This window comes from Erythrolamprus reginae, chromosome 6 (genome assembly GCF_031021105.1).
Source record: "Erythrolamprus reginae isolate rEryReg1 chromosome 6, rEryReg1.hap1, whole genome shotgun sequence".
NCBI lineage: Eukaryota > Metazoa > Chordata > Lepidosauria > Squamata > Dipsadidae > Erythrolamprus > Erythrolamprus reginae.
The window spans coordinates 93,786,324-93,810,615 of record NC_091955.1 but is presented as its reverse complement, the minus strand read 5'-3'; the positions used below and the strand labels follow the sequence as shown (position 1 = coordinate 93,810,615).

The 24,292-nt window shown below is 41.6% G+C and overlaps 1 protein-coding gene across 1 annotated transcript; it reads right to left on the bottom strand.

Annotated features, from left to right (window-relative positions):
• Nucleotides 1-18,066: 18,066 nt before the first annotated feature.
• On the bottom strand, nt 18,067-22,590 carry HELT (helt bHLH transcription factor). Its single transcript, XM_070754886.1, has 3 exons — nt 22,396-22,590; nt 22,014-22,110; nt 18,067-18,608 (listed from the first exon to the last, which is right to left on the bottom strand). The coding sequence occupies exons 1-3, from the start codon at nt 22,561-22,563 to the stop codon at nt 18,121-18,123; spliced, it is 753 nt and encodes a 250-aa protein (XP_070610987.1). The 5' UTR covers nt 22,564-22,590; the 3' UTR covers nt 18,067-18,120.
• Nucleotides 22,591-24,292: the final 1,702 nt, after the last annotated feature.

Below are 24,292 nucleotides of genomic sequence, written 5' to 3'. Positions count from 1 at the left end.
TTTTCGTAGGATATTCTGTTTCAAGTGGAGGAGTGAAGGGCTCTTCTGGTGAAATATCTTTGGACATTTTCAAGGGTGTTCATGTCTGAGATGTGGTATGGGTTCCAGACAGATGAGCAGTAGTCTAGGATGGGTCTGGCAAAAGTTTTGTAGGCTCTTGTGAGTAGTGTGAGATCGCCTGAGCAGAAGCTGCGTAGGATCAAGTTAACAATTCTAGAAGCGTTTTTGGCAATATTGTTGCAGTGGGCTTTAGCACTTAGGTCATTCGATATTAGTATTCCAAGGTCTTTTACTGAGTGTGGGTTGGCAGTGAGAGATTGTTTATTCAGTTTGTATATGCGGTTTGGATTCCTTTTGCCGATGTGGAGGGTGGTACATTTGTTGGTTGATATTTGAAGTTGCCAGGTGTTAGACCAGTCTGAGACAAAGTCCAGCATGTCACATTTCAATCATGGTCCATTCAGCAGAGAATCTATGCAATAACTGATGAGACTGACGTGAGGTTATTTCCCAGGATGGACAGTTCATTTGTCTTTTATGACATGGGATATTTTGAGGAAATATATATCCCATAGTTTAATACACGTGCATCAGGCCAAATTTTAGAACATTGTTTTCCACTTTTTAGTTTGCCTGGGCCGCACGGACTGAAGAAGAATTGTCTTTACTGCATATAAAATATATAATTGATATATATAAATAACAAATTTTTTTAAAAAAATATTTTATTATGAACATGTGGGGCTGCATTACTAACTGTCTAGGGCCACTACAGGCTGGACACATCAGTTTTATATAAAGAAATGTTTTGTAGGTTTGCTTGAAATAGGATCAGTCCATTGGAAGTCAAAATGTACTTAGAAAAAAGTACTTAGAAAAATTATAGAATGTGCTGAGATCGATATGATGACGAGGCGGTTAAATAACCAAGAAGAATCGGAATTTATTTATTTATTTATTAGTTGGACTTGTATGCGGCCCCTCTCCGGAGACTCGGGGCGGCTCACAACAAGTAAAAACAGTCACAACAATCCAATTAATTAAAATATTTAACGATTTAAGAAAACCCCATGTAATAGCAAACACACACACAAGCATACCATGTATAATTAACATGCCCAGGGGAGATGTTTAGTTTCCCCATGCCTGACGGCAAAGGTGAGTCTTAAGGAATTTTCGGAAGGCAGGAAGAGTAGGGGCAGTTCTAATCTCCGGGGGGAGTTGGTTCCAGAGAGCCGGCGCTGCCACAGAGAAGGCTCTTCCCCTGGGACCCGCCAACCGGCATTGTTTAGTTGACGGGACCCGGAGAAGTCCCACTCTGTGGGACCTAATCGGTCGCTGGGATTCGTGCGGCAGGAGGCGGTCTCGGAGATTTTATAATATTTGGCAGAAGGTATATATTTGGTGGGATTTTTTAAAAAATGTATAAGGATGTTGAAATATTAAGTTAAAAAGTTAAACTCTTTAGAGGTAGTGATGTTTTACAATAGAATATATTTCTTTGATTTGATCCAATTTATAATCAGACTTTTTCTTTTTAGAAAACATAAATAGTTCAATATTTCACTAGACTTGTTTTCAAATAGTGAATTGTAATAGGTATTTTTATAATTCTCTGTATTGATCTAAATAATAATAAGTTTTTTTCTCTTCTGTACAAGGAAGATTTCTATTCTGTGCGGAGCAAATGTAGCTCCTTTTTAAGTTATGTGTTGTGTTTGTTATGTTTGTCTTTTGAAAAACAATAAAAACATTTTTTAAAAAAAGGAAGTCAAAATGGGACCAATCTTCCATGACTTGTAATGTTTTTTACATACAAAAGGAGCCCAAAGAACTAACTGGAGATGCCATATCTAATACAACCCAATCACCAGGAATAAAAATGAATCAATAGTAGGGGAAGAGGAATAAATCAAAAGCAGGAGTAAAAGTTACTGTACATGTACAACATACATAAAAGCAAGTTGCCTTATTCTAGCACCACATGTGTGCGATTTGTGACACTTTCCATTTATTCTAAAGTGTGTACACCTAAAGACCAATTTCCATTGGATGACTAGATTTCCCAAGATAGACCCCTTCTTCATTCAGAGTTGGCTGAACAAATAGTTTCCATTTTAGAGGCATAGATGTACTCAAAGCTGTTAATCCAAACATGGTTTTAATTGTAAATAAAATTAAAATAAAATTATTATTATTATTATTATTATTATTATTATTATTATTATTATTATTAATTAGATTCTCACAACACAATAAAAACAGTTCATAACAAATCTAATAATTTACAATTTAAAATATTTTTAAAAACCCATTATTAAACAGACATACATACAAGCATACCATACATAAATTGTATAGGCCCGGGGGAGATATCTCAATTCCCCCATGCCTGACAACAAAGGTGGGTTTTAAGAAGTTTACGAAAGGCGAGGAGGGTAGGGGCAGTTCTAATCTCTGGGGGAGCTGGTTCCAGAGAGTCGGGGCCACCACAGAGAAGGCTCTTCCCCTGGGGCCCGCCAAACGACATTGTTTAGTCGAATGGACCTGGAGAAGGCCCACTCTGTGGGACCTAATCGGTCGCTGGGATTCGTGCGGCAGAAGGCGGTCTCAGAGATATTCTGGTCCGATGCCATGAAGGGCTTTAAAGGTCATAACCAACACTTTGAATTGTGACCGGAAATTGATCAGCAACCAATGCAGACTGCAGAGTGTTGGTGTAACATGGTCATACCTAGGTAAGCCCATGACTGCTCTCGCAGCTGCATTCTGCACGATCTGAAGTTTCCGAACACTTTTCAAAGGTAGCCCCATGTAGAGAGCATTACAGTAGTCGAACCTCGAGGTGATGAGGGCATGAGTGACTGTGAGCAGTGAGTCCCGGTCCAAATAGGGCCGCAACTGGTGCACCAGGCAAACCTGGGCAAACGCCCCCCTCGCCACAGCTGAAAGATGGTTCCCTAATGTGAGCTGTGGATTGAGGAGGACGCCCAAGTTGCGGATCCTCTCTGAGAGGGTCAATAATTCCCCCCCCGGGTGATGGACGGACAGGTGGGATTGTCCTTGGGAGGCAAAACCCACAGCCACTCCGTCTTATCAGGGTTGAGTTTGAGTCTGTTGGCACCCATCCAGGCCCCAACAGCCTCCACACACCAGCACCTCACTTCCACTGCTTCGTTGATTGGACAAATGTTAAATGTAAATAAAAAACATAGTTTTAATTGTACATGTCAGCCTTATCAGTGGAGAGTTTTTAAAAATGATTTTGAATAATGTGTGCATATTCAAAAATACTTTTCATACTCATTTGTTTTAACTAACCCTGTAACTCTGCAACAACTGGACACAACATAAGTTTTCTTGCTTGGAGAGATGAAAAGGTTTATGTAGCAGTTTTATACTAATTCATATCTAATTAGATTTGACAGAGAAAATTACAAAGTACTGTTTCTTCCAACTTTAAAATACATTTATAACAAACTTTTTCATTAGTATGCAATTCCTCAGGTAAATTTAAGTTTATAATATTGTCTTCATTTCCCCCCCTAATTTGCTTGTTATAGATGTGGCACCATCAATGTTAGCAATAAAATGTAAGTTGATTTCTGCTCCTTAGAGTTCATGTAGTAACTCTCATTTTGTACAGCCAGTTTAATCATTCCTTCTGTATTTTATTTATTTTGTTTTCAATTTTTCTATAGTTAATTGAACTTTTAAAGTTAGGTTGGTAGGCTCATCTAGTCAGGTTTATAGCTTCTCAAGATCTAAGAAAGTGATCTGTAGGTTATTCTGTAAAAGCCTGGCTAGACTAAGGTAGGAATACAGGTGGTTGAGCAAACACGAACAAGTATTGCTTTGCGTTGCCAAAGGAAACAAGAAAGGCCTAATGGCTGAGCATTAGTCAGACAGATACAATACATGTGCTTTTTCTCATGCAAAGGAAAAAAATTAGATGCAAACTTTACATTTAAAACTGCATTGTTTCCCTTTTAATCTGGCCACCATCCGAGTGGTGATCTGGATGTTAGAGAAGAGATGAATGGGAGACATTGGCAGGGATTGAAGCTTGGGGATGAATGTGGAAATGTAGAATGGATGTTTCTTTTTTTCCTAGCTTTGAGTTGACTGTTGTTTCTGTCTGTTTTTGAGAACTGATCCAAAGGGACAGGGAAGTCAGTGTAGCAGCTCTGAGGAAGGCCCTCCTCTACAGCTGCAGCTCAGCGGATTAGGGAGCTTCATCCACAAGGCAACATTACACAAGTAGCCTTTGAACAAAAGTCATGGATACTATTAATGATATGGTAATCCTTAATCGAGCTACCTCCCAGTAGTGATTATACTGACATGGGAAGAATATCTAAGTCGTAAAAGCAGCCCATAACAACACTGCCCTATTGTCCACCCCAAGCTTGACCACGACTAACTTTGACCAGCATCTCTAATGTCGCTTCCACCCGCACCCCCACCTTCTTCACACTGATCCTAGATCTTTTAAGATTGTCTCCCTGCACCCCAAGTTCCCACACACATTTATTATCATCTCAGAATTCACACTGCCAAATGCATGAAGTAGCCAATGCCATAGGAGACCACACAAAAGTTAGTTCTGTAGGTCTCGGTGAAGATGTTTTAATTGGCTGACAAAAGATCTCGTGTGGATCATTTGGCTTGCAAATCCCTAATCCGTTGCTCTTAGATAACACAGAATAAGGAAAGCAAGGTACTCAGTTTAACACGCAGAATTGCAGAAAGAAAGATGTGCCTTAAAATCTCTTCAATGTTTGTTTTTCTCCCACTTTTTGGAGACATTGTTGCTGCTTCATTAGGCTGCTATTACTAAAACCTCTCTCCAATTCTGGAAATTAAAGCCCCAAGACATTCATTCATTCATTCATTCATTCATTCATTCATTCATTCATTCATTCACTCACTCACTCACTCACTCACTCACTCACTCACTCACTCACTCACTTACATACTTACTTACATATTTACTTACTTACTTACTTACTTACTTACTTACTTACTTACTTACTTACTTACATACTTACTTACTTACTTACTTACCTACCTACCTACCTATTTATATATTTATTTATTGGATTTGTATGCCGCCCCTCTCCGTAGACTCAGGGCAGCTAACAATAGTAACAAAAAACAGCATGTAAATCCAATACTAAAACAACTAAAAACCCTTATTGTAAAACCAAACATCCATCCATACAAATATACCATACATGAATTGTAAAGGCCTAGGGGGAAAGAGTATCTCAGTTCCCCCATGCCTGATGGCAGAGGTGGGTTTTAAGGAGCTTACGAAAGGCAAGGAGGGTGGGGGCAATTCTAATCTCTGGGGGGAGTTGGTTCCAGAGGGCCGGGGCCGCCACAGAGAAGGCTTTTCCCCTGGGACCCGCCAAACGACATTGTTTTGTTGACGGGACCTGGAGGAGGCCCACTCTGTGGGACCTAACCGGTTGCTGGGATTCGTGCGGCAGAAGGCGGTCTCGTAGATACCCTGATCCGGTGCCATGAAGGGCTTTATAGGTGATGACCTATAGGGGACACTTGGTCAGAGAAAGCTGTTTTATACACCCGTCCCCTTTTCAATTACTATTGTTCTTATTCTAAATGTATGATTCCAGTGAGGGGCTACCAAAATTTTTACTACCACACTGGGCGTGGCTTATACAGGATGCCCTGTGTTTCATTTCAACATCTTTCAGTGCAAATTGGGTGCTCTGGGGTGGAGCTCCATTTTTGCTACCCCACAGTGTTACCCCAGTCCGGGCAGTAGCCCGCCCCTGTATGATTCCCACCCAAATCATGGAGTACATTTTCTGCAAGAATGTCTACATATTGAGGTTAGATCCCATTCTTATAAATCTTAAACTTCAGTATGTTAGATCTCATTATTGCAATGATTAAAATGTACTATTCTAGTTCTAGTTCTAGAATATGAGATATTACTTTTCTTCACATTTATTTATTTTGCAGCTTATTTTCTCTTCTAGGCTTAGGCATTGTAGACTAATATTAAATTTGAGTCATAATTCTATGTTTATACAATAATCTGGTTGATTATTGAGAGACTTATTGAGACTTATTATTGAGAGACTGAAAATCTGGCTTGCCACTGTTCAAATCCCACAGTCAAGAATTTATCAGCATTGTCTTTATATTGATAATAGCTTTTGACTGAGATATCCGAGACCTTTTACATAGGTCTTAAGCAGGGCACAGACCGCGCTGACATCTCTTAGAAAGCTATTCACAGGGCCATGTGGTGAGGTTCTAATCTGGGAAGAACCACTTTCTCTGTGTGTGATCTGACAAAGTGACATATCACTTGACCCCAGTCACTGCAGCTGTATTCACCGGTTGGAAAGTTAGCAGAAAAGCAGATGATGCTTTATGTGCAGGCCTTTATCTGCTAAATAAATGACCAGTGTCATCTCTTGCCCCTTCTCTACACAACTGAAATATCTGTTTATAGCGTACAAGCAACACATTTGAATTACAGTTGTTAAGTCTTAAAATATATCCATTTGGGGGAGGTGGTTGCAGAAAATACATATTCATTGTCTTCAAAACTGCCCCAAAGCAATGTGTATACTTCTATGTTTAATTGACACATTGAACTTTTCACTACATACATAAAGTGCACTAGTGTGCCTTTCGTCCCCTGTCCAATTGTCTCTCCTTATCTTAGAAACATAGAAACAGAAGACTGACGGCAGAAAAAGACTTCATGGTCCATTTAGTCTGCCCTTATACTATTTTCTGTATTTTATCTGCCTTAGTAAGCTATATTCACTTAACACATTTCTTTCAATAAAACACAGTTTTATTCCGTTTTAGTGCTTTAATTAAGAGTTAGACCCTTTGGAACCAACTCCCCCAGATATCAGAGTTGTCCCCACCCTCCTAGCCTTTTGTAAGCTCCTTAAAACCCACCTCTGTCGTCAGGCATGGGGGAATTGATACTTTCCCTCCCCCTGGGCTTATAAAATTTATGCATAGTATGTCAGTATGTATGATTGATTTCTAAATTGGGGTTTTAAATTAACTTAAATATTAGATTTGTTTACATTGTATTATTATTGCTGTGAGCTGCCCCGAGTCTGCGGAGAGGGGTGGCATACAAATCTGATTAATAAAATAAATAAATAAATAAATAAATAAATAAATAATAGTCTTGGCAGATCATTCTTGCAGATTCCTGTCTTTTAATGAAGTGCATAAAAGCAGAAAAAGTCCATCGTGGCAAGACATTAACATGATGTGAGACTAGTGATATTTTAAAGATGTGATATTGTGCCCCCAACCCTCCATGCTGGGATGTCATGTTCCTTGCCCTTTGGGTCACATCTTCTGCAGGACCCCATGCTGTGAGCATGCTGTGGCATGCTCGCCTGGGTCAGAAGGTGACGACTTTAGGCTCTATAACCACGGGAGGGAAGTAAAATAACTCTTCATTTTAACCATTGATGTACATGCGTCTATAAATATAGTAGACTGCTAATCCTGATGCCAAATCTATTATAAAGCCTTCAGATTTGTGCCTTTAGACCAGTGATTTTCAAACTTTTTTGAGCCGCGGCACATTTTTTACATTTACAAAATCCTGGGGCACACCACCAACCAAAACGATACAAAACGACACTCTAAGACACTCTCCTCTCTTTTTCCATCCCTGTCTCCCCCCCCTCTTCTGTTTGTGTGTGTGTGTGTGTGTGTGTGTGTGCATGTGTGTGCGTATATACATACTCTTGAACCATTTCCAAAAACAGGTGAGGGCTGGGGGGTTTTCTCTCTTATTTTTTGGGTGCTTTTTATCTCACTTCTCTCTCTCTCTCTCGTTTCTCTTTCTTTCCTCTCATTCTCTGTCTCAATCATTTTCTCATTTCTCTTTTTTCCTCCCCGTTTTGCTCATTTCTCTCTCTCTCTCTCTCTCCCTTCCTCTCCTTTTTTCTCTCTCTCTTGCTTTCTTTCTCACTTTCTTTCTCTCACTTGCTTTCTCTCTCTTTCACTCTTTCTTTCTTTCTCTCTCTTTTCTCTCTCTCTTGCTTTCTCTCTCTCTTTCTCTCACTCTTTCTTTCTCTCTCTTTCTCTCACTCTTTCTTTCTCTCTCTCTCTAAGCAAAAAGTTGTGAGACCAGAACCTGAGCTTCCTTCTTCGCGGCACACCTGACCATGTCTCGCGGCACACTAGTGTGCCACGGCACACTGGTTGAAAAACACTGCTTTAGACTACTGATTAAGAATAGGGCCCTTGGTGACCTTCTGGGTTGTGACCAGCTACTCCTTCAAGAGGCAAAATTGTTTTCCCAAAAATGCCCAACGAATGCATCTCCTTTTTCAACTCTAGGTAAATCTTTCAGATGTACACAAGTCACCTTTATAAGGTGACATTCATAAAAGGTGACATCTGAGTGATTTGTTTGAATATAATGATGTTTTGTTGGTTTAATAAAAGGTGTAGTAGGTGTGTTACCAAATCATTGTTCAAGTAAAGAAAGCTTAGAACTACGTTGCCTAAAACACGATCTAAGTATTGCCCACAAGATCATATGCTGCAACGTTCTACCTGTCAATGACTACTTCAACTTCAATCGCAACAACACAAGAGCACGCAACAGATTCAAACTTAATATTAACCGCTCCAAACTTGACTGTAAAAAATATGACTTCAGCAACCAAGTTGTGAAAGCATGGAACTCATTACCGGACTCAGTAGTGTCAACCCCTAACCCCAAACATTTTTCCCTTGGACTATCCACGATTGACCTATCCAGGTTCCTTAGAGGTCAGTAAGGGGCATGCATAAGTGCACCAGTGTGCCTTCCGTACCCTGTCCAATTGTCTCTCCTTATCTCCTTTATCTTTTCTTCCTTTCAAATATGTTCACCTATACTTTTATATCTTTTCTTCTATTCTTTTCTTTACTTATATTATTACATATATTTCTCTTCAATGTGTATTATGTATTGGACAAAATAAATAATAAATAAACAAGTAGGTTTTATTTTTATTTACTTTCATTTCCTTATTGACATAGGCATTCATTTGCTAATTTTGCTGGTTGTGAAACTCCATTCCCTCCATTCACTTCCTGAATACTAGTGCAAAATACTTCGGGTGGCTAGGCTCAGCACCAATAGAGTCGGTACATATGGTTTTGCCCTCAGTATTGCCTACATAAAAGTCAATGTTTTGATCTCTTGAAGGAAAATAATGAACAGAATGGGCCAATATTGTAGCCCCGGTGCTAAAAACGGAGCCTTTTCAGAACGGCTTCTTAGCACCTGCAGCCAGCAAAGTCATTTGCACATGCATAAATAAATTAACAATGAATAAATAATGTAATCCCCCCCCAACACATATAACGTATACACATGCACACTGTTACCTTCAGATTTGATCAATGGCTCCCACTGAGTGTATTTGTTCATTTCTAATTCTTCCATCATTCCTCCCCACTTCTCTTTTTTGGATAAAGTCTTCAGATACTTGCTGACTGACTGTCAGGCTCATTTTATTATTGTTTTCGCTTGATTAGTTCTGTATGTGCTGGGCTGCTCTTAAAACCCACATCTCTCATGGAGTCTCCCCAAAAGCTGCGTTTTCTCTTGTTTCCTAAAAAGGGATGGAAAGTCCCTGCCCTTTCTCTGGACAAAAGCTCTGATCCCCCCCCCCTTCTAGTTATTCTTCTGGAGCTGGCTCCTTCCGTTCACCCAAGCGCAAAAAAACCTCATTAGGGGATACCTTTCTTTTTTGCCTTCTATATGCAATGCATGTAAGGCTTTCATATGTCACGTTTTTCAGGTCTCGGCTGAATTTGAACATTTTCGCCTTTAGTTTAGTTTAGTTTAGTTTAGTTTAATCAGATTTGTATGCCGCCCCTCTCCGCAGACTCGGGGCGGCTCACAGCAACAGCAAAACAAGACAAATCCAATATTAAATTAATTTTAAGAACACCACAAGTTAAAAACCAATCATACACACTAGCATACCATACACAAATTTTATAAGCCTAGGGGGAAGGAACATGTCAATTCCCCCATGCCTGATGACAGAGGTGGGTTTTAAGGAGCTTACGAAAGGCTAGGAGGGTGGGGGCAACTCTGATATCTGGGGGGAGTTGATTCCAAAGGGTCGGGGCCGCCACAGAGAAGGCTCTTCCCCTGGGTCCCGCCAAACGACATTGTTTAGTTGACGGGACCCGGAGAAGGCCAACTCTGTGGGACCTAACTGGTCGCTGGGATTCGTGCGGCAGAAGGCGGTCCCGGAGATATTCTGGTCCGGTGCCATGAAGGGCAATGCTATAAGTTGAGCTTACAACACATGGCTGGCTTGTGTCTTTTGGCTTTTAAATGGTTTTGGCTCAAAGGTCATAAATTCTGTTTCTTTTTAAGAAAGATCTTTGCGTAAAAATCACCTTTATAGGAAAACGTAAGGTTGCTACAAAAATACATTCTGACATGGATGCATCAAAGGATTGGATAAAAATGACCAACGACAGCTAATGCCTCCCTCTGCAGTATCTACCAGAATTGGATCCTTAGCCATTATTTGTTAATTGCTTGGATCCTGTTGTGGTTAGCTCTGGCCCAGCTCCTGCCCCAAGGACTGTAGATGTGGGGGAGACATCCACATGCTGCAGGCCTGTTTTGCCCCCCGGTGGAATCTGCTGATGAAGGCTCCTCTGACCAAGAAGACATGAGTGACAGAGAGGAGGAGAGTGGGGCAGACAGCTCAGAAGGAGATCAATTATCTAGCTCCTCCTTGGATTTGGAACAAGAGTTCATGATACAGCCACGCATGTGGAGAGCGATGCATAGGCAACAACAACTGAGATATTGACAAAATTGAACGGGTCCAAAGATGGGCTACAAGAATGGTGGAAGGTCTTAAGCATAAAACGTATCAGGAAAGACTTAATGAACTCAATCTGTAGAGTCTGGAGGACAGAAGGAAAAGGGGGGACATGATCGAAACATTTAAATATGTTAAAGGGTTAAATAAGGTTCAGGAGGGAAGTGTTTTTAATAGGAAAGTGAACACAAGAACAAGGGGACACAATCTGAAGTTAGTTGGGGGAAAGATCAAAGGCAACATGAGAAAATATTATTTCCCTGAAAGAGTAGTAGATCCTTGGAACAAACTTCCAGCAGACGTGGTTGGTAAATCCACAGTAACTGAATTTAAACATGCCTGGGATAAACATATATCCATTGTAAGATAAAATACAGGAAATAGTATAAGGGCAGATTAGATGGACCATGAGGTCTTTTTCTGCCATCAGTCTTCTATGTTTCTATCTTTTCCCATGTTTCTAAATTTATCTCTTTGCCAAAAATTTTTGCACCAGCTGATCTCTTTTCAGTTGGCTACTTACCAGGTGTTTTTTTATGAAGAAGACTAGAATTAGAGGTCTACTAACCAGATGATAGTTTTCAAAGTATACCTCCAGCTGTTCTTTTTTCCATCGTCTCTGTTTACATTCTGTTAATTCCCTCCTGTTTCCTCCGATGCTTTTCTTTAGGAAACCATGTCATCCTTTTAATATTCATGGCTATCTTTGAATAACCATGCCTGCAACGTCCACCATTCCAGCTTGCCATTTTGCATCATCTGAGGTTAACGAAGTTGTTGTCATGAAACCATGTGGGGCTGGGAAGAATTGGTCGCTTGTTCAATAACGCTTGAAAGCACACATGACCTCAGTATTAAGAAAGCTGCAGTGGACGGTCCTGGGTGGACCCAGACCCATGCTGGTTGCAAGGCTAAGACAAATTCGAGGCGACTGAAGCCTAGTTTTGTCCCTTGTGCAAAGAGAGCTCCTGATTTCATGGGGAAGATTATTTTTATTCTTGCCCAATCAAGGATGAAGCCCAAGAAACAAGGGGCTACAATGGTTCGTCCCCAGACCAAACTGCTTGCAAGCTTGCTCTTGTATCTTGTTGGGGGCACTATACAACTTAATTTAAAGGAGAGCGTACAAGAAAGAAGAAAATCTGATGCTACTCAGGCGGAGGGGAGGGGGAGAGAAAAATTAGCCTCAAAACATATTTATTTATTTCTTCCCTTCACCTAAAATAATATTTCTCACAGTTTGGGGATGAAATTAAGACTACTTCTTATTTACTTATTTACTTATTTACTTATTTACTTATTTACTTATTTACTTATTTACTTATTTACTTATTTACTTATTTACTTATTTACTTATTTACTTATTTACTTATTTACTTATTTACTTATTTACTTATTTACTTATTTACTTATTTACTTACTTACTTACTTATTTACTTATTTACTTATTTACTTATTTACTTATTTACTTATTTACTTATTTACTTATTTACTTATTTACTTATTTACTTACTTACTTACTTACTTATTTACTTATTTACTCATTCATTTGTCCAATACACAAATACATAGGAAGAAAAAAGACATGTGGTAATATATATAAGGGTAAAAGTGAAGTTAGAGGAGAGGATATATGAAAGGAAGAGAATATATATGATAAGTGAGAGAAAGGAAAGACAATTGGACAGGGGACGAAAGGTGCACCGGTGCACTTATGTATGCCCCTTACTGGACTCTTAGGAACCTGGAGAGGTCAATTGTGGAGAGTCTAAGGGAGAAATGTTGGGGGTTAGGGGTTGACACAATTGAGTCCGGTAATGAGTTCCACGCTTCGATAACTCGATTGTTGAAATCATATTTTTTACAGTCAAGTTTGGAGCAGTTCGTATTAAGTTTGAATCTGTTGCGTGCTCTTGTGTTGTTGTGGTTGAAGCTGAAGTAGTCATTGACCGGTAGGGCGTTGCAGCATATGATCTTGTGGGCAATGCTCAAATCGTGTTTTAGGAGCCGTAGTTCTAGGCTTTCCAGGCCCAGTATTGTTAGTCTATTTTCGTAGGATGTTCTGTTTCGAGTGGAGGAGTGAAGGGCTCTTCTGGTGAAATATCTTTGGACATTTTCAAGGGTGTTGATGTCTGAGATGTGGTATGGGTTCCAGACAGATGAGCAGTAGTCTAGGATGGGTCTGGCAAAAGTTTTGTAGGCTCTGGTGAATAGCGTGAGATTGCCAGAGCAGAAGCTGCGTAGGATCAGCTTCTGGAGAAGCTGATGAAGGATGAAGGATGAAGGATGAAGGATGAAGGATGAAGGATGAAGGATGAAGGAGAGCGTAGAAGAAAGAAGAAAGTCTGATGCTATTCACGCGGGGGGCGGAGGAGGAAAGAAAAATTAGCCTCAAAACATATTTATTTCTTCCCTTCACCTAAAATAATATTTCTCACTGTCTGGGGAGGAAATTAAGACTACTTCAGACTGTTGATCTTTGTAAATGAGTACAGAAATGAGGAGAGACTTAGTGCTAAAATGAGGAGAAGCAGGGAAATTACAGACAAGGAAAGATTGTGGTGGGATAAGGAGACAAACATTTTATCCCAAGCCCATTGTAAATCTAAAGCCGAGGTTATCCTCCTGTGTTAAATGAAAAGGGAAGGGGAGGGCACAGAGAGAGAGAGAGAGAGAGAGAGAGAGAGAGAGATTGAAGAATAGAAGCAACTTTTGAGACACAAAGACTGTCTTGGGCTGCTGCAGGTTTGCAAAATTATATGTAAATGATATCGGTTTTGACTGGTGGCCTTGGACTAATCCTAGAAAGGATATTGAGCAGAGAAAACTTAGGAAGGAGGGAGAGTTTTGATCTAATTTGGTTAACACTACTCAAAATGTTGAATAAATTAATAATAATTTATATTTCCAGGGTAACAGTGGGTGTGTAATGCTGCAATGCCAAAGGAGATCTGAACAGCTTAGCGCTAGGACAGAGAAAAGGGGTTAAAGACTTTTTCTTCATATTCTGCCTCAAGAGATGAAGAAAATGTGTGTAAGACATAATTTTTGGTAATAGACGCCAGCTATTCTTCCACTACCACATGGATTTTATCCTTAGCTTAACAAGAACTGTTTTCTTATAACACTAATAATAATGTTACACCAACACTCTGCAGTCTGCATTGGTTGCCGATCAGTTTCCGGTCACAATTCAAAGTGTTGGTTATGACCTATAAAGCCCTTTGTGGCATCGGACCAGAATATCTCCGGGACCGCCTTCTGCTGCACAAATCCCAGCAACCAGTTAGGTCCCACAGAGTTGGCCTTCTCCGGGTCCCGTCAACTAAACAATGTCGTTTGGCGGGACCCAGGGGAAGAGCCTTCTCTATGGCGGCCCCGACCCTCTGGAACCAGCTCCCCCCAGAGATTAGAATTGCCCCCACCCTCCTTGCTTTTTGTAAACTCCTTAAAACCCACCTCTGCCGTCAGGCATCTGGTAATTGAGACATCTCCCCCGGGCCTATACAGTTTATGCATGGTATGTTTGTGTGTATGTTTTTGCTTTTTTAATAAGGGGTTTTTAGTGACTTTTAAATTATTAGATTTGTTATACATTGTTTTATTGTTGTTGTGAGCTGCCCCAAGTCTACGGAGAGGGGCGGCATACAAATCTAATAAATAATAATAATAATAATATGCTCAGCCATATTATTTGTGATCCGCCCCGAGTCCTCGGAGAGGGGCGGCATACAAATCTAATAAATTATTAATTATTATTATTATTATTATTTGGAGTCATAACAAACCTGGTTGTTATTTCTCTTCCTTTCATCAAAGTTTATGTCACAGAAAAAAACACACAGATTCCCCACCCCCCATGTTTACAGTTTAAAGGGGAAAATATGGAGTATGTGATACACAATTGTAATGAACATTTTTTTGTCCTTCTCAGGAATTGTGGCTTCACAAATTGTGGATCCATCTATTTGATGACCTTAGCAAACAATATATTCAGTTCACATCTTAAGTCAGCAATAAGTTACTGTTTCCCAAGAACTAATTTGGAACTGCTTTATTTTATTTATTTATTTATTTATTTAGTTAGTTAGTTAGTTAGTTAGTTAGTTAGTTAGTTAGTTAGTCCAATACTCAATGAGGGTTTTAGTGGGTATATATCTATATACACATAGTAAAATACATGATGAAGGTTATAGAGGAGATACTCATAGTAAAATATATCTATGAAAGAATAGAGAAGAAGATATAGTAATAGAACATATTAATGAAAGAATAGAAGAAGAGATATAGGAATAGAAGAAAGGTATAGGAGATATAGGAGAGCAATAGGACAGGGGACGGAAGGCACTCTAGTGCACTTGTACCCGCCCCTTACTGACCTCTTAGGAATCTGGAGAGGTCAACGTGGATAATCTAAGGGTAAAGTGTTGGGGGTTTGGGGATGACACTATGGAGTCCGGTAATGAGTTCCACGCTTTGATAACTCCGTTACTGAAGTCATATTTTTTACAGTCAAGTTTGGAGCGGTTAATATTAAGTTTAAATCTGTTGTGTGCTCTTGTGTTGTTGTGGTTGAAGCGTTATGATTGTTACAGTATCCCCATGGTCATGTGATATACATTTGGATGTTTGACATCTGACTCACATTTATGGTTCCAATGACCCAAGGCCACGTGACCCCCTTTTGCAACTTTCTGACAAGCAAAGTCAATGGGGAAAACAGATTCACTTAACAACCATGTTGTTGTTGTTGTTGTTGTTATTATTATTTCAATTTTTATGCCCCCCTTCTCCTTAGACTCAGGGCGGCTTACAACATGTTAGCAATAGCACTTTTTAACAGAGCCAGCCTATTGCCCCCACAATCCGGGTCCTCATTTTACCCACCTCGGAAGGATGAAAGGCTGAGTCAACCTTGAGCCGGTGATGAGATTTGAACCGCTGACCTTCAGATCTACACTTTGAATTGTGACCGGAAATTGATCGGCAACCAATGCAGACTGCGGAGTGTTGGTGTGACATGGGCATATTTAGAGAAGCCCATGACTTCTCTCACAGCTGCATTCTGCACAATCTGAAGTTTCCGAACACTTTTCAAAGGTAGCCCCATGTAGAGAGCATTACAGTAGTCAGACCTCGAGGTGATGAGGGCGTGAGTGACTGTGAGCAGTGACTCCCGGTCCAGATAGGGCCGCAACTGGTGCACCAGGTGAACCTGGGCAAATGCCCCCCTCGCCACAGCTGAAAGTTGTTTCTCTAATGTAAGCTGTGGATCGAGGAGGACGCCCAAGTTGTGGACCCTCTCTGAGTGGGTCAATAATTCCCACCCACCAGGGTGATGGACCTGTCCCTGGGAGGCAGAACCCACAGCCACTCTGTCTTATCCGGGTTGAGTTTGAGTCTGTTGACACCCATCCATACATCACTTCCAGTAGAAACCTGAAAAGAAGGCTGTGTTCTGACAAACTGATTGTCAAAATATGGCGTATGTTTCATTTGCTTCTTGAAGATAAAGCTGTAGATAAATCATGAGAGACTGTCCGAATGAGTTAGAAACAGTTCGCAGAATACTCTGTTTCGTGCCGGTAAGAATGTTTGCTTAAGGAGATTTATAGCTGTTATATCCCAGTTATTCAGAATGAAATGTTAATTGCGTCATAAAGCAAGAGCTGGACAATAGAAGAATGAATAAAGACATTCCAAGCATACACACCTTCTTCCCCCAGGAGTTCATCTTTATTCTTTCCCCACCGGTAGTTACATGTCTGTTTAGAGTGATGGGAGGGCCATTGTGGTGCAAGGTAATATCTTCTCTTTAGATAACTAATGGACTTAAAGATGTTCTTTGCCTTTAAGAATAGCATGTCAGGGACAATATTTAATTTAAAATTAAATATTGTGCAGAGATGACCAAGTTAACTATGGCAGTTAGAAATGATACTGAGTCCTCATTTAACAACTGTTGGGACCCTTTCTACTGTTGGCTAAAAAAAAAAACCAACTCGCTTAACTAATGATAAGAACTGTATATATTTAAACAGATACAAATCTGGTATAAAACTTTTCCTTCTTTTTTCAATAGATGCAAGAGACATTGATATATACCCTAAAAGTGGAATGACTTTTTGAAAGCCTCTTTACCTTGATTTATTCAACGCTTGCTTTTACTTATCTATAATTCTAAAATTAGATGTAAGGAAACACAGTTCTACCGTACACCCGCCCATTCCTTTCTTCCCTTCATTCTTCTTCTTTCTTTCTTTCTTTCTTTCTTTCCTTTTGTAGGTCTGTATGTTCATTGACTGTTTTGTCTTTATGTCTTGGTTTACTGTCAAAGCATACGATTATTGCTTATGTAATTTGCCATGTTTTAATTGTTAATCGCAATTATTTGTTTCTTATGTATTTATTGTATATTTGTGTTGTGGTTCAGCCTGAGGCTGCTCAGGGACCAGCTGTGTCTCTGCTGGCTCCATGCCCGGAGGAGGAGGACAGCGAAGAGGAAGGGGCTGAGCAGTCGGACGGGGGAGGGGAAAGTCAGGAATGGGACGAAGGAGAACAGCATGAGAGCCCTGGGGGGGGGGGCTCTCCCCAGCCAGTAGCTTGGAGTCATTAGGGGATGAAGCACAAGCCGTCATTGACTTGCGACAGAGACGTTCAGATCAAAGAAAGGAGCAATTAAAGAAGTATTATCAGCACTGAATTAGGAACAGCTGGGCTTGGGTGTGGTCCTCCTTAGCAGGGTTTAAAAGGCAGGCAAGCCCTTGAAGCCATGTGGAGTGTTATCAGTTGGAGTTACGGTGTCCTGCTTTGTTCTCGACGTCTCTGTTCCTGGCTTGTGGCCCAGCAGTTTGGAAGACCCGTGGGAGGTGTAGGTCTGCTATCTATAGCCTCGTCTTGGCAGCAAGAATCCTGTATTGCTGCATGGACTTTTGCCTTCATGGATATATTTGAAGATACAGCGTTTTCCTGTTTGTAAGGACATTTTCTGTTACCTGTGTTTTTCTTGAATTTTATAAACTGCCTTTGCCTTTTACTGGTGTGTCTGGCTTCCCTTTTTGGGTTGGTCTTGGCTTCCGGAGTGACCCAGACAGAACAATTTGTAAATAAAATTCTTATTTTTTAAAAAAAATTATTTTTTTAAAAAAAGAATAACATGTCAGAAGAAACCATCCAGTTCTCTAATTTGGCCACGAAAGACACGGGAGCCCTCTTTGGAAAACAAACTGGACATCCCAGGCATAGGCTATAACACCGATGGATGTTGGCCAGGAGGCAGGCTAAATGTATTGGGGTGGGAATGGCCAATCAGGTTGAGGTAGTGACGATCCAGCCCTTGTACCGATGGCAAGAAATTGTTGCGCTGCTGGCCTGGACTAGCGAGGGGCATAGCGGTATTGGGAAGGTAAGGGATGGTGGGGTTTCTGGTGGAGCTGTGCCAGGAGAAATGACCATGCCCAGCCGCTTGTGTGAAAACAGGATCGTTCGTGCCTTGACCCAAGCAGTCTGGAGCTGGAGGAAGCTGGTAGGAAAAGTCTGACTCTGGAAGAGGTCCCAAGGAAGCATAGAGAGGTTCTGTGATGAAGTGAGCCTTGGATTGCAAGAAAGCCAGAATCCGAGCATACTTGGTATCTTTGGTCTCCATTCTCTCCACTGTGGTCAGGTAGTGAACGAGGTTCTTCATGCATTCATGATAGCCATAATAAAAGTAATTGGCAAATTCAGCTAGAAGCTCTGCTGGAAAGAAAGAAAGAAAGAAAGAAAGAAAGAAAGAAAGAAAGAAAGAAAGAAAGAAAGAAAGAAAGAAATAGCATTGCATGATTGGCTTTGGGGATTTTTTGATTTATAGTGGTACATTAGCTCTATTAGCAAACTTTTTTTATTTTTAATTGAGTAGGCTAATTTCTGAAACTGACAGTACAGTAGTACCCCTAGATACGAGTATAATTGGTTCCAGAAGGGAGCTTGTATGTCGAGCAACTCGTATCTGGAACAAATGGCTTTAGACTTTGTTTTTCCCCTCTGAGATAACCAGAAGCAAGGATTCTTGCGCCACCTAGTGAATGCTCGGCTCGTATCCCGAATTTCAGCTCGGGTCTGGAACAGAAATTTCTCTCCCCTCATGGCTCGTATCTTGAAATACTCGCATGTGGAGCAGCTCGTATCCAGAGGTACTACTGTACTCAAATATGGCAAGCCTCCAAGTTAACAAAATATTAATAAAGGTATCTATGAAAGGCAGGCTGAAGAACAATGACATTTATTGACTATCCAGTGGTGGTAGTAGTAGTAGTAATAATAATAATAATAATAATAATAATAATAATAATAATAATAATAATTTATTGGATTTGTATGCTGCCCCTCTCCGTAGACTCGGGGCGGCTAACAACAATGATAAAAACAACATGTGACAATCCAATAATAAAACAACTAAAAACCCTTATTTATAAAACCAAACATACACACAAACATACCATGCATAACTTGTAATGGCCTAGGGGGAAGGAATATCTCAATTCCCCCATGCCTGGTGGTATAAATGAGTCTAGAGTAGTTTACAAAAGACAGGGAGGGTGGGGGCAATTCTAATCTCCGGGGGGAGTTGGTTCCAGAGGGCCGGGGCCACCACAGAGAAGGCTCTTCCCCTGGGCCCCGCCAAACGACATTGTTTAGTCGACGGGACCCGGAGAAGGCCAACTCTGTGGGACCTTATTGGTCGCTGGGATTCGTGTGGTAGCAGGCGGTTCCGGAGGTAATCTGGTCCAATGCCATGTAGGGCTTTAAAGGTCATGACCAACACTTTGAATTGTGACCGGAAACTGATCGGCAGCCAATGGAAGCCACGGAGTGTTGAAGAAACATGGGCAAATCTTGGAAGCCCCACGACGGCTCTCGCGGCTGCGTTCTGCACGATCAGAAGTTTCCGAACACTTTTCAAAGGTAGCCCCATGTAGAGAGCGTTGCAATAATCGAACCTCGAGGTGATGAGGAATCACAAAGCAGATCAATAAGTCACGAAACCTTACTCTAAACTCTCTTAAACAGAAAGTTTATACAGAGAATAGTCTAAAATCAATGTCTGTCTCAGATTTTCCCAACATGGTTCTTTTCAGGTGTGTGAACCGTAAATCTACCAGTTTCAGCCAAGCCAACTGGAAAGATGAAAGGTGTCCATCAACACCTTCCCCAAGACAGAATTAATCATTATTTAACATAACTTCAATCAGCAATGTCATATACTACACACACACACACACATTATGGGTATATGTGCACAAAATACGCATCTGCTGAAAGTTAACACATCACAAAGTTGATCAATTGGCAAGTGTGCTATAGTCCCTAAAAATTTGTGGCACCATAACATTTTTATTGTTCATCTCAAAAGGCTTTTGTTTTAGTCTATTTAAGTCCAATCTTTTGGACTTCAGGGATCGCCAAGGTCATGATTTTAAATCACACGGACCCTAATTCATAATTTTAAATCCTGTAGGCCAGTGGTGAAATCTAAACATTTTCCTGGTTCTGTGGGCATGGCTTGGAGGTCAGGTGAACGGGTGGGCATTGCCAACTTGTAAAATGTGGTGAAACGCTCTTGCTTAGCAACCAAAATTTTGAGTTCAATTGTGGTCCTTCCTTCCTTCCTTCCTTCCTTAGAAACATAGAAACATAGAAGACTGATGGCAGAGAAAGACCTCATGGTCCATCTAGTCTGCCCTTATACTATTTCCTGTATTTTATCTTACAATGGATATATGTTTATCCCAGACATGTTTAAATTCAGTTACTGTGGATTTACCAACCACTTCTGCTGGAAGTTTGCTCCAAGGATCTACTACTCTTTCAGTGAAATAATATTTCCTCACGTTGCTTTTGATCTTTCCCCCAACTAACTTCAGATTGTGTCCCCTTGTTCTTGTGTTCACTTTCCTATTAAAAACACTTCCCTTCCCTTTAACATATTTAAATGTTTCGATCATGTCCCCCCTTTTCCTTCTATCCTTCCGTCCTCCAGACTATACAGATTTCCTTCCTTCCTTCCCTCTTTTCTTCCTTCCTTCCTTCCTTTCTTTCCCTTCCTCCCTCCCTTCCTCCCAGGGGCCAAGATTTCTCCATGGACCACCAAAATATTCTTGCAGACCACCAGCTGTCCGTGGACCACTGGTTGGTGACCTGTGTCCTAGATTCCTAGATTAGTCAACATTTAACAAATGCTGGATACAATCAAATGCCCAGCTAGCCAACCATACTGTCTTTGCATCCATCAATGTCCAATTACAGAAGGTCACATGCTTAATTTAATAGCCATGTTTTCTACAGTTAATCTGTCTCTTGCGCTCATGAACTGCCTGCCTCCTCACCCCATTCTATTAATTCATTCTAGCCCTTAACACAATAATCATTCCAATAAAAATAAATACTAAAGATTAAGATCAGGGAGACAGATCAATCACAGCCTTGAATCTGCTATTCTCAGGTGTGACAGAGAGCAGCTGGATTACCCTACATATACATATAGTACATGCAATACATGATTCTATTACACAGAACCATGAAAGGGGGGGAGTTTTTGAGTCAAGATAATATGCAAACCAAGTCATTGAATTATGGAAAACCTAACTTACTGCTTAGCATTTCAAATGAAAACGTCTACATTATAACAATAGTTCCCATATCAATAACATTTGAGTGAATTCATGCTTCCATTGTTGAAAGCCAAACTGGTATCTTTAAATAATGTTGTTTTCTACTTTTCTCCCATACCAAATAGTAATGTGTTCCTTATGTCATGTCTCTGAAAATATCCATGTACTGTTATCTTATTTTTCCCCATTACCACCGGGGAGCAATATATTTGAGACTGGCCTGAAAAAGTGTACATTTCATTCCAAAAAGAAAGCAAATTTTAATCTGTAGCAAGAGAAAACAGTCTTCCGGCCTTTTAAAACATGAGGTTCACCAAATCTGAGCTACAGTTCTTACGAAGCTCTGTCTTATCATCCAGTCGAACTAAGGCGCTCTGCAAGCTTTCTTTCCCCCAAATCCAGCAGCATCTCTTTCTGCGCCGTCTGCCCGGCTCGCCCCGTTTGGTGCCAAAGCGCCAGGACGCACCGCCCGCCCGAAGAGCGCGCCTACCCTTTTCTCTTCCCCGGGGGAAATCCGCGGAGTGAAGAGCCCTCAGGTACTGCACCGTCATCTCCAAAATCTCCGCCTTCTCTAGCTTGCCGGAACTCTGCAAAGAGCCAAGAGCAACATTTCAGGAGAAGTCACATCTGACGCAAAGGAAGAAAGGGAGAGGGGAGATTTGGCACAGAACGAAAAAATCATTCCGTTTTCCTTTCCTAATAAGTCTCTTTTCCTTTTCTGCCCCCCCCCCTCGGAATTGCAAGGTTTCCCGCTGGAGTCCTCAAAGCCAAGAAAAGGACCAGCCAAGGCCCCCACCCGCCCGTGTCACTTCTCTGGAAAGACGCCAAAGCCCCCGGGAGTTTGTTTTTTTTGCTGGGAGGCGCGCGTGTACCTGTTTGGCCAAAGCCATGGGCACGGTTTTCCCGAGTTCGTTTAGGCAGCGGTTGATCCGGTCTCTCCTCCTCTTTTCGATCACTTTGTGCGAAATGGGGATCTTCTGGAAAACACGTTGGCGGCGCAGAATAAATATACACAAGTAGCAGACAGGCGGGGAGATCATCAAACCGGACTCCCACCGGTTGGTGCATTTAACACCACCAGGTCATTTAAAAAGTTACTTTTATGCTTCTGGGTATCCATCTACTCTTCCCCTTTAAAAAAAAAATCCCCTGTCAAAATCATCTTTGGGAGCCAGAATTCTAGAATTAAATTCTCCCCACCGTTTGCTGAAATTTTGTCGCGCGCGCGAGAGAGAGGTTGTGTATCTTTTGTCAGTAACCAATTACCTAGAACTAAAGAGAGAGAGAGAGGTTGTGTATCTTTTGTCAGTAACCAATTACCTAGGCGCCCCGAGTTTTCGGAGAGGGGCGGCATATAAATCCAATAAAACTAAACTAAACTAAAACTAAATAGGATCTCAGATACATTTGACGGGGCGGGACAGGACAGGACAGAGGAAAGTGTTACCAGGACGAAAAGACAAGGCGCGAGAGGCACCACAGGCTCACAGGAGCTGCTGCCCAAAGTGAAAAACCTCCTTTCGACGTGTTTGCACTAGTAGCTCGTCTGCCTGGTGCTGCGTGCCACTAACCCACCCTCCTCCACTCCCTTTTAAAGCCACAAACCCAAGGGCCGAAGTTAAATGGCCCCAGAAGAAAGCTGCGTTCGGCCTGAAGCGCGCGGGGCAGCGCCAAGGCGCCAACTCACTTTCCGTTCCTTAAGTTTTGAAGACATCGAGGAAAAGCAGCGGACGGGGCAAAAAGCTAGCCGGAAGCACTCGAGGTCTCTAACTCAAGTGGCCCAGGTGGATTGTGGAGCCCGGACTTCCAAGAGGCGGTTTATAAAGCGATCATTTCTAAGGCGAGGGGGGGGGGCGATATTCATGGCCTGCCTGGTTCCATAGGATTAGGGAAAACAGCATTAGGAGGAGACATGCATTAAAGATAAGGTTTTCTTAAATGTATGTATGTACAGGGTATTTCTACCCCCCCCCCTCAGCCCCAGAGACCAGGGGCGGGTGAGGAAAGAACGACAGATCAGCTTTGTCACTACACGTGGCCATCGAGGACACGTGGTTGGCCCCCCAAAGAGTATTTGCCTGGCAACGGGGCAGCGCAGGACCACGGAAGGAACAAGTGGAGCGCAGTGGGCGCGCTAGAGGTTGTGAAACATCAGCGCCTTTCTTCAAAGCCCCCCAAACGCCTGGTCGGTTTCTCACACGACCGCCTGTTTACAAATCCCAGCCACCTCTTCTCCCCCCCCCCCCCACTTGCCTTCCTTCCCTGTCCAAGCCCCGACTGCATTTTAAAGCCTGTCCAGAGTCATTAAAGTAATTAAGTAAGCCCTTAATAGGCTGTTCCGCCCAGTTCAAGGAAGAGCCCTTGGAGACGGAGTGGGTCCGTTTGTTCTCAGGCTTTTCTCACACGACTTGGTGACACGTCCATCTTTATGAGAGATGGCAGCGAGGCTTTTCTAATTCTATCGCTTTATGTGACGGGAGGGCACCCCGGCAGGTGTGGGGACTGAAGGGTGGCACAAGACCCCTCTCCCGGCTTTATGAATTTATCTCCTCCCCTCAGCAGACCCAGGGAGGCTCCTTCAAACTTTTGGCACACGACAGTCCTTTTTCTTATGGTGTGTATGTCTCCATCTTGTTTGCCTCGCTCCCCCGCCCCCGTCCCCCGCCGCCGCCGCCTTTGGAGAGGCTCAATTTGTAGCCTATTATCCTATAGGAAAATGTCCTATTGAAAAGTGTGAATAGTTTCGTTGGGCCTAAATTTTAATAATGC

Excerpts from the sequence above, each read along its gene's own strand:
- HELT (XM_070754886.1), bottom strand. The coding sequence starts at position 22,563 with ATGATCTCCCCGCCTGTCTGCTACTTGTGTATATTTATTCTGCGCCGC. Across the intron at positions 22,111-22,395 it reads CCATGGCTTTGGCCAAACAG|AGTTCCGGCAAGCTAGAGAA; the intron begins GTACACGCGCGC and ends GGCTCTTTGCAG. Across the intron at positions 18,609-22,013 it reads CCCCCGGGGAAGAGAAAAGG|AGCTTCTAGCTGAATTTGCC; the intron begins GTAGGCGCGCTC and ends TCTTTCCAGCAG.